Source organism: Schistocerca nitens, chromosome 6, assembly GCF_023898315.1.
Source record: "Schistocerca nitens isolate TAMUIC-IGC-003100 chromosome 6, iqSchNite1.1, whole genome shotgun sequence".
Lineage (NCBI taxonomy): Eukaryota > Metazoa > Arthropoda > Insecta > Orthoptera > Acrididae > Schistocerca > Schistocerca nitens.
Window position 1 is genome coordinate 478,207,161 of NC_064619.1, and position 17,221 is coordinate 478,224,381.

Genomic DNA, 17,221 nt, shown 5'->3' on the forward strand with positions numbered 1-17,221 from the left:
AGAGGAGTATACGAAGCTCCCATAATCCAGCTTGGAGCGGACGATCGACCGATATAGGCGAAGTAGGACGGTTCGATCCGCTCCCCACGACATACCACTGAGAACACGGAGGACATTTAGAGAACGGGTACAACGGGCAGCCAAATATGACACATGTGGAGACCAACTAAGTTTCCTGTCAAATGTAAGACCTAAAAATTTTGTTGTCTCCATGAATAGGAGAGCAACGGGACCGAGTCTTAAGGACGGTGGGAGAAACTCTTTGTAGCGCCAGAAGTTAATACAGACCGTCTTCTCGGCAGAAAAATGGAAGCCATTGGCGACACTCCAGGAGTAAAGACGGTCAAGAGAACGCTGAAGACAGCGCTCCAGGAACCACGTACGCTGCGCGCTGCAATAGATGGTAAAATCGTCCACGAAAAGGGAGCCTGATACATCAGCTGGGAGGCAATCCATTATTGGATTGATCGCTATGGTGAAGAGAGCGACACTCAAAACTGAGCCCTGTGGCACCCCATTCTCCTGGCGTAAGGTGTCTGACAGGACAGAACCCACACGTACCCTGAACTGTCGATCCATTAAAAAGGAACGAATAAAAAGAGGGAGGCGACCGCGAAGGCCCCATGTATGCATGGTGCGGAGAATGCCCGCCCTCCAACAGGTGTCGTAAGCCTTCTCCAAATCAAAGAACACAGCCGCGGTTGGGCGCTTCCGCAAGAAGTTATTCATAATGAAGGTCGACAAGGTAACCAGATGGTCAACAGCAGAGCGGCGCCTACGAAATCCACATTGTACATTGGTAAGTAGGCGTCGAGACTCGAGCAGCCAAACCAATCGAGAGTTAACCATTCGCTCCATCACTTTACAGACACAGCTGGTAAGCGAGATGGGTCGATAACTGGAAGGCAAGTGCTTGTCCTTCCCCGGCTTAGGAATCGGGACAACAATAGACTCGCGCCAGCATGTGGGAACATGTCCCTCAATCCAGATGCGATTGTAAGTACGAAGAAGAAAATCTTTACCCGCAGGAGAAAGGTTCTTCAGCATCTGAATATGAATAGAATCAGGCCCTGGAGCGGAGGACCGTGATCGGCCAAGTGCGTTTTCGAGTTCCCGCATGGTGAATGGGGCATTATAACTTTCACGATTCGAGGAGCGGAAGTTAGGTGGCCTAGCCTCCTCTGCCTGTTTGCGGGGGAGGAAGGCAGCGTGGTAATGAGCGGAGCGCGAAACCTCTGCGAAAAAGCGGCCGAAGGCATTGGAGACAGCCTCAGAGGCCACAAGGACGTCATTCGCGACCATCAAGCCAGAAACTGGTGAGTGGACCTTAGTGCCAGATAGCCGGCGCAGGCTACCCCAGACAACAGAAGAAGGAGTAAAACTGTTGAAGGTGCTTGTGAAAGCAGCCCAGCTGGCTTTCTTGCTTTCTTTAATAATACGACGACACTGTGCACGTAATCGCTTATAATTGATACAATTCGCCACTGTAGGCTGGCGTTTAAAGGTGCATAAAGCACGTCGACGAGCACGTAAAGCGTCTCTACATGCCGCGGTCCACCAGGGGACCGGTACGCGACGTGGAGAAGAAGTAGGGTGAGGGATGGAATATTCAGCAGCAGTGAGAATGACTTCCGTGAGGTGTGCGATCTGACTATCGCAGCTTGTGAATGTTTGATCCTGAAAGGTCGCCCTGGAAGAGAAGAGCCCCCAGTCTGCTTTGGAGATGTTCCAACTAGATGAGCACGGAGAGGGGGTATGCTGCAGGAGATGGATAACACACGGGAAGTGGTCGCTCGAATATGTATCAGAAAGTGCATACCACTCGAGCCGGCGTGCAAGTTGGGGAGTACATATAGAGAGGTCTAAATGGGAATAGGTGTGAGATGTGTCCGAAAGAAAAGTAGGGGCGCCAGTATTGAGGCAGACAAGATTGAGCTGGTTGAAAACGTCTGCTAACAGGGAGCCCCTCGGGCAGGATGCTGGAGAGCCCCAAAGGGGATGGTGGGCATTGAAGTCTCCAGTTAACAAAAATGGTGCAGGTAGCTGAGCAATAAGTTGCATCATGTCTGCCCTGGTAACGGCAGACGGCGATGGAGTGTAAACGGTACAAATGGAAAATGTAAAAGTGGGGAGAGTAATGCGGATGGCAACTGCCTGCAGGCCGGTGTGCAACGTGATGGGATCGTAGTAAATATCATCCCGGACCAGCAACATAACCCCTCCATGAGCTGGGATACCTACCACAGGGGGTAGGTCAAAACGCACAGAGGTGTAGTGTGCCAAGGCAATTTGATCGCAAGGGCGTAGCTTCGTTTCCTGGAGGGCGACGACGAGCGGACGGTGCAAGCGGAGCAGCAACTTCAAGTCCTCTCGGTTGGAGTGAATGCTGCGAATATTCCAGTGAATAAGTGCCATCGTAAGAAAAGAAAAAGGAAGATGAAAGAAGGGGTCACCTCGAAGGCCGCTGAGGGCCTGGCTTCGAGCGAGCACTGCCGCCGCTATCAGTAGGCGGACAGTCATCATCCATTGGGTCTATAGGTTCATCGGCCATCTTGGAAAGATGGCCGGGAGGGGGAGCTTCCTCCGCCGGTGAACGGCCAGATGTTCGGCTACCAGCGGTGCGGCCAGGCGAAACGGATGACGGCCTGGGGCGGCAACCGCTGGGTGGCGCAGGAGAAGAAATGCGCCGTGGCGGAGAAGGAGAACTGTGCTTCCTATTTGCCTTCTTGGAAGGTCGTTTGGTGGAAGTACCGGTCGAAGGCTGGGAGGTCGAGGTACGTAGGAAGTCTGCACGGGACGGTTCCTTCTTGAAGGCCCGTGCATCTGACTTCTGGGTCTTCGTCTTAGCAGAAGCTTATGAAGGGGCTGGTGCCTGTGGGGTGATGGGAGGAAGAGGAGACGTCGACCGCGCGATCTTAGCACTGGCCGAACGGACGACCGTGGTGCTGAAGGTCAGATCGCATGTCTGGGTTGCCACCTCCCTGGTAGTCTGAGGAGAGGCGAGGACAGTACTGTATTTCCCCGCTGGGAGCAGCGTGGGCTTCCTACTAGCCAATAGCTTGCGAGCAGCCGAGGTAGACACTTTCTCTTTGACCCGAATTTCTTGGATACAGCGTTCTTCCTTATAGACAGGACAGTCGTGGGAGGATGCAGCATGGTCACCCTGACAGTTCACACAACGAGGAGACGGAGGTGGACAGTCACCCTCATGGGCATCCCTGCCACAAGTGACACATTTAGCCGCATTGGAACAAGACTGTCGAGTGTGATTGAAACGCTGACACTGGTAGCAGCGCGTAGGTGTCGGGACATAGGGGCGAACAGAAATAACCTCGTAGCCCGCCTTGATGCGCGATGGCAGCTTAACACTATCAAAGGTCAAGAAAAGTGTCCAGGTCAGTACAAGGTCATTGTTGACCTTTTTCATGACCCTATGGACAGCTGTCACGCCCTGCTCAGCGAGGAAAGATTGAATCTCCTCGTCAGTCAAGCCGTCGAGGGTTCTAGTATAGACCACACCACGAGACGAATTCAAAGTTCGGTGAGCCTCCACCCGGACAGGGAACGTGTACAGGAGCGTGGCCCGAAGCAGTTTTTGTGCCTGAAAGGCGCTCTCAGTTTCGAGTAATAAGGTACCGTTACGCAACCTGGTACAAGATTTAACAGATCCGGCTATGGCATCTACGCCCTTCTGGATAACGAAAGGGTTGACAGAGGAAAAATCCTTTCCGTCCTCAGATCGAGAAACGACGAGGAACTGTGGGGCAGGCGGTAGTACTTTTGTCACTGGTAGCTGGTCACGTTTCCGTTTTTGGGCAGAAGTCGAGAGAGATGGAGTGGAATCCATTGCGGAGGAATCCCCCATGATTGCCAGCGTCTCCGATGGCGCGCTCCTTCCTTGTGGGGACCCTCTCAGAGGGCACTCCTGCCTTAGGTGAATGTTTACACCTCAGGTCACACCTCCCGAGAAACAGACGGAGGGACCAATCGGCATGGTCAGAAGGTATCAGCTCAGGCAATCACCCCTCCCCGGGCCTGGCCTTTACCAGGGGGTACGCGCGTGCCTTACATGTCTACCCAGGGTGGGGAATTACGCGTTACCCCGTCACCGGCTACGCGTGCGAACGCGTGTGTCGGCCTTCAGGCGCGCACAGGGAGGAAGGAAGAAGAGGAAAAAGGAGAGAGAGAGGACAGACTGTCTCAAACGCCGAGGCGGAGACCAGAGAAGGCAAGGAGAAGAAGGCAATGAGAAGGCAAGGAGAAGAAGGCAAGGAGAAGGCAAGGAGAAGAAGGCAATGCGAAGGCAAGGAGAAGAAGGCAAGGAGAAGAAGGCAATGAGAAGGCAAGGAGATTTTGCAGGGGAAAGTGTAAGGAAGACAGTGAGGTGGAGAAGAGCAAAGAAAGGAACCAACCAAAGGAAGGAAGAAACGAGAAGTGAAAAAGCAAAATGACCGCAAATAGAGGTCGTGGAACCGTCCGTCTCCGGACGCAGGCGCTAACTACCCCCTTGAGGGGGAGGGTGTAATGACACGTTCCTATGCAGAGACATACAATATCTTAAAAGCTGCGCCAAAGATAAATTGAGAGGCATGTATATTGTAATCTTTGTAAAGTTCACATTGGACTCTCTTTTGTTTGATACTCCAAGGAGCTAAGGGACATTTTTTTTTTTTTCTTCGATGGTTGCCTTGTGGATGATGGACGTGATTTTTGGAGTGTGCGGAAAGGCAGCAATAGGGTTAGCAATTATGGTTTGTGCGACGAGCAGAGCAAGTCTTATTGGGAATAAAAAATAGTGAGAAGTATCGAAGTGTTACGAAAATCATTTAAAGCAACGTAGCATAGTATTGCTTGGTTTCCACCGTCTTCGTGAAGTGAACCGATGCCGACTCATGATGGTACACACGGTCAACAAAGAGAAGGATATCGATGGCGACTAATGCATTAATATTGTGGCAGAAGGACTAATTCTACGTCTAAGGTGAGAACTCTGATTAAATTAAGAAGGACGTGGAACTTAAAATATAAACTGTTTTTTATTAATTTCGCCACAAGGGACTCCTTTTAGTCGCCTCTTACGACAGGCAGGAATACCTCGGGCCTATTCTAATCCCCGGACCCGCAGGGGGGGCACACAGACTCTAGACTGCTAGCTGCTATAGGTCCCAAACTTCACTTCCATCTCTAAGTAGGCAGCATTACGACCTCCAACCACACTACAGCCCTTCTCCACAGTGGCAACCAGGGGGTTCTGGAGACTACCAATATATTTGGGTCACAAAAGAGGGGTACCTTTTGCACCCACCATGATGACAGTCAAAGCCACCCCTTCCCCACCCCTACATCTTGGGAGATATGGATAAGTGCAGTGTTGCAAATGATCAGCCAGTTCAACATCACACCCACTCCAGTGTCACCAGTGCCAACACACACTTCATCACTAGTCCAGGTCATTAACGACCACTAGTGCTGGTTAAACGGGGCTATGGATTTTGTATCCCTGCCAAACAATCTTACTGATACAGACTCCATCAAAGCAGCTTAGATGATGGTTGCAAAGTGGGTATCATGTAGTACAGTGCTCATCTGCTGCACCTGACAAATGCAACTGACACTCTGAACAAGCACTCTCTTGCAATTTATGAAGCTTTCACTTTGCTCTTACAACTGTTAATTAATTAAAACTTCACTAATTGATCTAGACTGCTACTGTCTGGGAATGCTAGTGTGCAATAAAAAGCGAATCAAGTGTAGTCTTAGAAAGAGCTGCTAATAAAATATTTTTGGACATTAAGCACTAGTTCCTAGCCAATCCTTTGTCACTCAACTTTGAAAAAAACACACTACATGCAGTCTAGAACTCGTAAGGGGTGTTCCACGAGTATATGCGTAACATATGGTGACAAGCAGATAGAAGTGGATAGTGTTAAATTCTTGGGATTACAGCTTGATAATAAATTCAACTAGGAGGAACACACCACAGAACTGCTGAAGTGTCTAAACAAATCTCTATTTGCAATTAGAATGCTGTCAGACATAGGGAGTATACAAATGAAAAAGCTGGCATACTATGCTTACTTTCACTCCGTAATGTCATATGGGATTATTTTTGGGGTAAGTCATCAAGCCAAGCTAAAGTTTTCCGGGCACAAAAATGTGCAATAAGAGTTATATGTGGTGTGAACTCAAGAAAATCTTGCAGAGGTCTGTTTAGGGAGCTAGAGATATTAACTACTGCTTCCCAATATATTTATCCCTTAATGAAATTTGTCATTAAAACTATATCACTTTTTCAAACCAATACTAGAAATCAGCCATAAAAATCTTAACAACCAATGACATTAAGTTAAAGAGAAGCCTAAAGGATTTATTTGTGGCCCACTCCTTCTAACTCCATTGATGAATTTCTCAGTAGAACCAACAGATTTGTGTGTGTGTGTGTGTGTGTGTGTGTGTGTGTGTGTGTGTGTGTCTATATACTTATATATATATAGTACAATCTAACTTCTGCATCATTTCAGTGCAGTAATGTGTTCTTTGTAAATAAGTACTGTAGTAGTTAGTTCTATTGTATGTTTATTACGTTATAAATAAAAAAAAACATTTTTTAAATTTTAAATTCAGTGCATTAATGCGATCTTAGTAAATGCGTGTTGTAAAATGATCCTTTCATACAGTGTTTAAAAAAAATGATGATGATTCTTCACATGGGACCTGTGGAAGGTACATTAGCTTATTTGTTTTAGTTGTAAATATTTGTAATGTATTATTGTTTTTCTGACATGTTCTATGTCCTGGAGGACCTCGTCACTAGGGATCAATTGGAATGAAAGTAAATCTAATCTAATCAGTGTACAACAAATTTGGCTTTGCATAGCAGTATTGATTTGGCTCATTAATTTAGTTGTGTATTTGCTCTTTTAAGACAGATTCGTGTACTGGACTGTGTCGAGCATAGTGTGACAGCTTTTGAACTTTATTTCAGTAACTCACTCCATGCTTTAGCGCTCGGTCAGACATAACAAACTGAAATCAGACCCCGAACAAAAAGGTTTCTTTATGTCTTCATTTTGTTCATATAAAAAAAGTGCTATTATATGTTACAGGTTCCAGGTGATGATTTTGCAGTTATGTATTGCTGTCAGAACAGTAACAGTGGCAATAACAATAAAAATAGCTACAACTTACCTCAGGTGGTATCAGTCGTTTCAGGTTTTTACATGTTATTTCCTCTAAATGGGATGGCACACAAATAGCCTTATCTTCTGAGGATTCTGTACTTGTAGACTTTGAAGAGCATTTATCGGCTGAATCATAGGATTTCTCTTTGCTTTTTAGATGCATATGTGATGCAGATACATGGCTTACTTGTTCATGACTTTCACTGGCACTGCTCTGAGAACTGCTACTGTATGTTGCATTTCCAGACAAAGCATAATTTGCTCTCTGCCCATTACACATCTCACTTGATGGAGACATCCTGTAAGAAACAAGTGGGATTCTTCTTAAAACATTTGTGTTTGAGAAACTAAAAATTTGATTTATTATATCCCGCCATTTCCAGTTATTTGCACACCAGGTCATATGAGGTCCTATTAACTTTCTGAAGATGCAAAATTATGTAGTGAATTTCATATACTGATGAACTGTGCTGGCAATGTCTTTGAAACATCTATTAGCAAAAATGTAAAAAGATAAAAGCTACACATATAATTTGTAGTGATTTTCCAACACACACACACACACACACACACACACACACACACACACACAACGTGTGTTCTTTGTTCCACTCTATATTTTCATTCTGTCTTGTGTTTTAGCATCCTATGCAGAAAACACGTCTAACATTTGTGAGCCTAAGAGGTTATTATTAGCAATATTCCCAAAAGTAATAACTAGTGCTGGTTTTATTACTTGACTGAACAGTGTTAAGTTCACTATTACGAAAATCTTTGTAATTTGTGTTCATAAGATAGCTTTTATGAGTAACTCGAGTAACTCAACAACGAACTCTGATGGTGAGAATACTGAGTTTAGGACATGACTGCTTGGTCATGCCCCACTTGCTTTTTTTATTAACAAAGGATTACTGTGAAAGTAAGTAAAATATGTTCGATGGTATATTAAAAGTGATAAAATTTTCAGTACATTGTGTGGTATATACTGCATAAAATTTTAATCAGAAATGAAACTGAACAGTACATACCCATCAGAGGCATCATTTAATGATGTGCTAAGGGAATCATCAGTAATACTGCTTTGGCAGTCTAAATTGGAACTCTGCTGGAACGGTTCTAGCCAAGCTGCTTTATAAGCAACAATATTGGGATGATGCAGTTTAGCCAAAAGCTTTACCTCTTGCAGGCTTTTAAGAAAATTATCAACTCTGTGATATCTGAAAATAAATTGTGTTTATTATATTTATAACATTTCGAAACACTTATGCACAACCTGTAATACATTTTATAATAGATAAATGATAAACAGTTTACTTGTTACAACTGTGTCAAACATACTTTTAAATAAATACTGTAATGGAAATTCCTGTTGGAATATAGGTACTTTAATGAGTAAAGGAAACAAACTACTGAATAGTTTAAGCACTGAGCTGACAAGGGTTTTTTAGATTAGGCAGCTCTCTATACAATCCAGATACTGATAGTTGTAGGAAACACAAATGTACCAGTGTAAGATCAAAAGAAATGCTTCCCACAGGGGAGAGTATTAAAATCCTAGTGGTGAACTGGTGAGTATTCGCGACGAAGTGCAAGAGTTCGAAGTACTCCTGAAAAGCAGTGAAGCTCACAAAATACTAGGTATAGAAAGCTGTTTGAAACCTGAAATTAATTTGCTGTAAGATTTTTGGGGAAATTTTCAATGTATATTGAAAGGATTGACTAATAGGAAATGGAGGTGGTGTATTTGTTGCAGTAGACAAGAAACCCAAATTCACCACAGTATAAATTGAAATTGCATGTGAGACTGTTTGAGCAAAATGCAGTATAAAGTGTGGGCATAAAATTGTAATTGGATCCTTCTCTCGCTCATTAGACTCCTCTCCCGATGTGACCAAAAACTTATACAGCCAACCTCAGTTCACTTGTACGTAAGTTCCCCAATGATACTGTGATCATCGTTGGGGCTTTAACCACCCAACAGTCAACTGGAAAAATTACAGTTTTGTTATTGGTGGGCATGAAGACTTCCTGTGAAATATATCTGAATGCCTTCTCTGAAAACTATCTAGAAAACACAGTTTAGAACCTCACCCATGATGGAAATATGTCAGATCTAATGGCAACAAATAGATCTGATTCATTTAGGATATCCACATCAAAACTGGTATCAGCGACCAGAATGTGGTTGTGGCAACAATGATTAGCAAAGTACAAAGAATGGCTGAAACAAGCAAAAAGATATATATGTTCTGTAAACTAGATTTAAAAAATCAGTAATGTCTTATCTCAGTGAGGAACTTGAAACTTTCAGCACAAGGCAGGAGCATGTAGACGAATTATGGCTCAAGTTTAAGAGAACAGTTGACCCTGCACTCAACATATATGTATCCAGCAGAACAGCTCATAACGATGTGGCGAAGCAAGCTCGGATATTTTTTCTTCCACTCTCGTTTTGCCATCTGCCTCCTTAAATTTTTTTTTTTCATTTTTGACTAATTACTGTTAACATACATGACTATAAGCTGCATTTTCATAAAAGAGAAAGGCTGCCCATCAGTTTTAAAGAATATAGCACCAGATCTAATTTTATGTTTAGTTTTATGTATGTAATTGATTTTCTAATTTATTTTGACTATTACTAGTTAGTATCTTTTGTTATAGGGTAAAATCAGTAATTGTTTCATAGCTCAAATTCTACTGTTGACTTATAAACAAATATACATTCTGTACTAATTGTAAACATTTGGAGGACCAACTGATAGTATTCTTAAAATATCTATTTGGCTCTATTTGAAAACATGTTAGCAAAGCCAGCCCTTAATTAATTCTAAAGTAATTAACAGTTTTGTCAAAAGTATTGTTTGTGTAATGATATCTGTTAATTTCATCATTTAAACAAATAATTCAGCTTAACTCTTGTGGCAGAAGAAACTGTTAAAAAGAAGGAAGTTTTCACTGTATTCAGTTAATTGAACGAGCTAAGTTTTAATTGTAATTTCTGTAAATTAAACATCAAACAATGTGTAGTTTCAGTGCCTATTATTGTGAGGATATATAAGGGCCTGATTTTTGGTCCCGATGCAGTCATAACAGTACTGAAGTGGATGAGATCATTAAGGTTAAGGAGGAGGAGCCTAGTAGCGAAAATCAGCAAGGGAAAAAGTTTATGGCAGACAGAAAAGTGGAAGCGATGTTAATGAATATTATGAGTAGTATGTGTACAAAAAAAATACATTAGTAGTATGAAATAAGACATTAGTAGGGTAGAAAGCAGTATGAAAAAAGACATAAGCAGAGTGAAAAAGAAAACTGATAGCATTAGAACTGAAATGGGAGGATGAACTGAAGAAAGAAATTAAAAAGGAGATTAGGGTAGTCAGCTCCAATCTTTAAGAATTGAATAAGAAGGCTGAAGCAGTAGTTAAATATTGCGATGAAAAGATAAAGAAAGTAGAGCAGAATACTAATGAGAAATTAACTTCAATGAGTAGTAAATGTGTAGAAGAGAGAAAGAAGCTATGTGATAACTATAGTAGGAGGGTGGGGGCTTCTGAAAAACAGTGTAAAGATGAAGTCAAAGCTGTCAGGAAATTTTGTGCTGAAAACAGGGTTAAACTTGAGAACCAAATCGATCACATTAAAAATGATTCAGAAACTGAGGTAGAAATCAAATGTACAGTAGTGGTAGAGGAAAAACTGTTAAAAGTAAATGAAAATGTAGATTCAAAATTGACTGAAACAGAGAAAAAAGTGGAAAAGGTGCAAAATCTAAAGCAGAGAGAACATGAAAGTGGGTCTGATACTGACAGTATTGGTAACGGTGATAGCAGTCACGAATCCAGTAGTGATGAGAACGAGGTATTTGAATTTATAATTGATAATGATGGCAGTGTGTTAAGTAAAGAAAGAATAAAGGAGGATAATTTAAGGCCTAATGAAGAGTTAGAGTTTGAAAGTAGTAATGAGGAAGAGAACCATGCTACCTTTCACTTGACTGTGATAATTATTTTGGTAAGCAGGATGATAGTTTTTCTAGGGAAAAGATTAATGAGGATTTGTAGTATGAAGAAGATCACATGGTAAGTAAGTAGGAAGTGGGTCACCCTGTAATAATGGCAAGGGTATAAGGTATACATATTAATAAGTGTTTACTGGACAGTGGTAGTGATTTGAATGTCATTTCATGGACATTTTTTGAATCTATTAAGAACACAGAGCTTATAGTGGTGACACAGGTGTCTGGAATAAAAATTATTGGTGCTACTATAAACAGAGTGTGAAACAAGAGGTACTATTAACTGTGGAATTGGCAGGACAGCTGCTGGAGTACAATTTGTTGGTGATTCGTTTAATATTTGGGACTAATTTCTTGTGCAGTTAGCAAGTAGGGGGTTCAACATTCTGTGTTCGATTTGTTATGTGGCGATAATGCTTATCCCAGCTGTCTGTCTCATTTTTCATGTTTCCTGAGGCAGTCAAACTCTTCTCCTATCCTATCTGCAGTTTATAAGTGAATCAGAAACATTCTTTCTTTGACTGTCACATAATTTGGTACAGCAGCATACTTTAGTATAGGAGTATTTTAGAAAAGGTTTCTCCAGTGTTATCTATGTATATATTATATTATGTTGTGTTAGTTATAAGTAATGGAGTCATAAGAGGATGGAAGGAAGTAAAGTGGTACCATGGTTAAAGAATTTCTGTCAAACAAAGAGGTAAGGTAAATGGAAAATAAAAGGTGTCAGCATATGTGGAGGAGAAGGTGCAGCTTATCTGAAAACATTACCATCTGAAGTAACCAGCTCATTGGTGTAGCAGCAGAGGCAATATACAGTAAAAACCATCTTAAATATGAGATCTTAATATTAATTATTGTATAATACAAGTGTGTGTTCAGTGCAATCAGTATATTGAGATAACTATCTATGTATAGAAGTGTCATGGTACAGCCTTGTTTAAAATTAAGAATTTACAACTTTAAACATAGTTTCCTGGAGTAATGTGTGTGGAAAGAATAAGCAAAGTTTGAATGTATATCGCCCTTCAGGCTAAAATCTTAAGCAATTTTGTGGAATACGGTGAAGTAACAGTTTTTGTAAGTGATAATTTGGTCTGATCAGTAATGGGGGTTACGTTTGCCTTAGCATAAGGATCTGTTACTGTGGAGTGGTTTTCAGTAGAATCAATTTTGCAGTGAATAAGCAGAGCAGGTGTTTGTTTATTAGTTAATGAAGCAATAATGAAATAGTAAAACTATGAATAATGTTAGTGTCTTAATGGTTAGGGAGCCTGTCTCTGCAGTAGGGATATTTTTTGAGAATGCACTCCGTTAGTTAAAGAGATGGAGCTGACAGACATGATTGAGTAATGAAAAAGATAACTGGATACAAACAAATATGGTGTAACTGTATTGATGATTTATTTTTGAACTAGGTAACATTGGGTACTGTTTATATTGTGCAATTCATGACATTGCAGCTGGGAATGAGAGCTTAATGGAAAGAGGAATATTTTAGTGAAGTACAAGTCATATAATGCTGCATTATTGGATCTATGGTTATCTGGAAACTTCTGTTTGTGTTCTGAGGAATTATGAGCTAAAAGTGGTAACACTGGGATGAAGAAAATAATTTTGCTGATTAACTGATAACTGTGGTGCTAGAGTGGTGTGAGTATTTCAGACAGGACACCTATCTGATAACATTTTGTGAGGATTTAATTTTCTGTTTGAATGAGAGTAGTACTCAGAGTGGAGAAATAGTGCAATGATTTGGTACAACTTCCATCCCCTTAATCTTGATTTGAATAGTAATTACATTATGTGATGGTGACTCTATTCTTTTTTCATAACCTAATGATGCTATGCTACTGCACATCTTGAGGTTTTGCTATTTTGCAAGTGGGAAAGAAACAAAAACCTTTCAAAGTTTAACCAGTTTCAGACAGAGGATTTAGAGTAAGGTTTTGTAGTGTAACGTGCTCTTGATTTAAAATTTTTTCTAGTCCACACCTTTCATACTATAGTCAAATTTAGTGCTAATTATTGCAATGTTACGAGAACTATGTAATGTATTTATTTATAATGTAATGACTATCATTTGCCATTAGTGTTAAACATTTTTTTTTTCTTATACTTAAGTTAGAAGTAAAAGTAAGTGTACTAAAGTAGGGTATTTTGTCTCATTTTTTTCGCATACTGTGGCAGAGGAGAGCCACCTCCAAGGGAACTGATAGCAGTGCATTTCCTGACTATCTGCCACTTGGACCTGTTGAAGGCATGGACAACTTGGTGAGAAAAGGTGTAAAAGCCCATTAAAAATGTTAAAGTGCTTGTGGAAAATACTAAACATTGAGCAAGCGAAATTTTCTGCCTGAAATGTTAACTGCAATGCGCAGTGTAACTTAACTTTTTGCGACCCAAATAAAGTGATATGTATGTTCGAATGTGTAATTATCACTTACCCAAAAAGGACATCACTTATGACGAAGATGCCTAATTTTTTGTTAAAAGTATAAATTGTGGATATTTTGTGCAATTGTACAATACACTGTATGTAAATATTTTGTATGGGTATCTTCAAATCGCCAGTTCATATAAGTATAAATTTGAAAAAAAATTATGTACTGTAGTTTCTGATAGGGAGATTTTTTATGAAATATTCTTTTGTGTGTAGAATGTTAAACCCACTTTCTGGGGATTACACAGTTAGCTATTTGTGATATCTGTCTGGTCAGTCCAATAGGGCGATGTGACAAAGCAAGCTGGGATATTTTTTCTTCCACTCTCGTTTTGCCATCTGCCTCCTTAAAATTCATTTTTTCATTTCTGACTAACGACTGTTAAGATACAGATGTACAAGCTGCATTTTCATAAAAGAGAAAGGTTGGCCATCACTTTTAAAGAATGTAGCACAAGATCTAATTTTATTTTTAGTCTTATGTATGTAATTGATTTTCTAATTTATTTTGACTATTACTAGTTAGTATCTTTTGTTATAGGGTGAAAACAGTAATTGTTTCATAATTTAAATTCTGTTGTTGACTTATAAACAAATAAACATTCTGTACTAATTGTAAACATTTGGAGGGATAACTAACAGCATTCTTAAAGGATCTATTTGGTTCTATTCCAAAGTAATTAACAGTTTTGTCAAAAGTATTGTTTGCATAATGATATCTGTTAATTTCATCATTTAAACAAATAATTTGACTTAACTCTTGTAGTAGAAGAAACTGTTAAAAAGAAGGAAGTTTTCACTGTATTCAGTCAATTGAGTGATTGACTGAGCTAAGTTTTAATTGAAACTTCTGTAAATTAAACATCTAACAATGTGTAGTTTCACTGTCTATTATTGTGAGGATATATAAGGGCCTGATTTTTGGTCCCGAGGCAGTCAGTCCACGGCCGAATTTCAGACGAGAAACCTGTAATGGTTAGATCAACAATAATGTATCAAATTAACTGTGAAATAAATGTAACACAATTAGGCCAAGTGTTACAATTATGACAGTTCCATAAGTACCTTTTTATTCTGTGAACTGTGTGGTTAGGTTTTTACTGCTTGTAGATGTTCAGCAATAAACTATTGTAGCAGTATGTGGATGTTGGCCTGCATCCTATTAATGAGGCTTATCAAAAGTTAAACAATAGTTAACTGGCCACATATCTGTGTATTATTGGGGGTGGGGGGGTGGGGGGTTGTGAACACTGAAAGTAAAGAACTGTGATACGCAACTGTGCACCTGTCGGCTACATCATTTAAAGTAGTCAGTGTTGAACTTCACCACCCCCCCCCCCACCTCACCCCCCATTTTTCAGCCATTATCACAACACAGTATGTCGACACCGAGGACAGCCAACGATGAAATAAATCAGGCGAACGTCACAATGCGAGGGACCCTCCATCGTATACAGTCACTGTAAAGAATGTTCTAAGGAAACAGACTACTGCATAACAGGTGTAAAACAAAGCATAGGGCTACAGATAGAGAGATGCTCAATAAAGTGTGCTTCACTGTCAAGAGAGCAATGGGTGAAGCCTACAATGACTACCATAGCAAAATATCATCAAATGATCTTTCACAAAACCCAAAGAAATTCTGATCATATGTAAAGGCTGTTCGTGGTAACAGAGTTAACATCCAGCCCCTAGTGAATGAGGCAGAGATTGGAATTGGGGGCAGCAGAACAATGAGAATCCCAGAGAACTGCCCCAATTTAATCCTTGTACCACTGAGAAGATGAGTGAAATCTGTGTTAGTGGTGTTGAGACACAGCTGCTACAGTCTATCATAGGTACCTCAACCAAAACACTGGGCCCAGTAATTGGAAGAAAGCAGAGGCAACATGCATCTACATGAAGAGTAGAAGTGATCCACCAAACTACTGTCCAATATCCTTGACATCGATCTGTAGTAGAATCTTAAAACATATTCTGATCTCAAACATAATGAGATATCTTTAACAGAATGAGCTCCTCCATGCCGATCAGCATGTATTCCGAAAACATCGACCATGTGAAACTCTACTCACACTTTTTTCACATGACATATTGAAAGTCTTAGATCAAGGATGTCAGGTAGATGCAGTATTTCTTGATTTCTGAAAAACAGATTATTCAGTACCACAACGATGCTTATTGTCAAAAGTTCAATCATATGGGGTATCAAGTGACATTTGTGACTGAATTGAGGGCTTTTAGGTAGGGAGGACGCAGCATGTTATCTTGAATGGAGAGTCATCACCAGATATAGAAGTAACTTCGGGTATGCCCCATGGAATTGCGCTGTGACCCTTATATATTAATGAACTTGCAGACAATATTAATAGTTATCTATAATGAAGTACTGTCAAAAAGAAGCCACATAAACATTAAGTCAGATCTTGGTAAGATTATAAAGTGGTTCAAAGATTGGCAACTTGCTTTAAATGTTCAGAAATGCAAAACTGTACACTTTACAAAGCAAAAAAATGTAGTATCCAATGACCATAATATCAATGAGTCACAGTTGGAATTGGTCAAGTCATACAAATATCTGGGTATAACACTTAGTAAGCAAATGAAATGGAATGATCACATAGGTTCATTTGTGGGGAGTAAAGCAGGTGTTAAAATGCGGTTTATTGGTAGTGCAATCAGTCTACAATGGTGATTGCTTAAAAATCACTTGTGCGACTGGTTCTAGAATACTGCTCAAGTGTTTAGGACCTGTATCAAACAGGACTAACAGGGGATATTGAATGTATACAGAGAAGGGCAGCACAAATGGTCACAGGTTTGTCTAATCCATGGGAGTGTGTCACAGAGATACTGAAGGAACTGAACTTGAAGATTCGTGAAGATAGAAGGACACTATAACTTCAGAAAGTCTATTAACAAAGTTTCAAGAATCATTTTTAAATGGGGACTCGAGGAATATACTACAACCCCCTAAGTATCACTCACACAGGGATCATGAAGACAAGATTTGATTAATTACAGCACGCACAGAAGCATTAAAACACTCATTCTTCCCATGCTCCATATGTGAATGAAATGGAAAGAGAGAGAGTGGGATATTGGGCTGTAGCCTCTACCATGCATTTCATGGCAGTTTTCCAAGCATAAATATAGATTTAGATGTAAATTATATATTTTTATATAACCAATAATTAGTGTACATGCAGCTCATGGTCTCGCAGTAGCAATCTCGCTTCCCGAGCACGGGGTCCAGGGTTCGATTCCTGGCGGGGTCAGGGATTTTCACCTGCCTCAAGATGACTGGGTGGTGTTGTGTCATCTTCATCATCATCATTCATCCCCATTACGGTCGGAGGAAGGCAATGGCAAATCACCTCCACAAGGACCTTGCCTAGTACGGCAGTGCAGGTCTCCCGCATCGTTCCCCTACGCTCTGTGAAGGAGTATGGGACTTCTTCATCATCATCATCATCATCATCATCATCATCATCATCATCATCATCATCATCACCAGACAAACAAAAGGGAACTGAATCTACACATGCAGCAATTAAGAATTATCTGATCTAGATACTTTTA

At 40.7% G+C, this 17,221-nt stretch overlaps 1 protein-coding gene across 2 annotated transcripts in view; it reads right to left on the minus strand.

Annotated features, from left to right (window-relative positions):
- Window positions 1-17,221, minus strand: part of LOC126262225 (eukaryotic translation initiation factor 2-alpha kinase 1-like) — a 157,030-nt gene that overhangs the window by 58,283 nt on the left and 81,526 nt on the right. For both annotated transcript variants that reach the window (XM_049958673.1, XM_049958672.1), the window contains exons 6-7: window positions 8,210-8,398; window positions 7,189-7,480 (exon numbers count right to left, since the gene is read on the minus strand). In XM_049958673.1, the coding sequence (XP_049814630.1) occupies window positions 7,189-7,480; window positions 8,210-8,398 (481 nt within the window). The remainder of the gene's footprint in view (window positions 1-7,188; window positions 7,481-8,209; window positions 8,399-17,221) is intronic.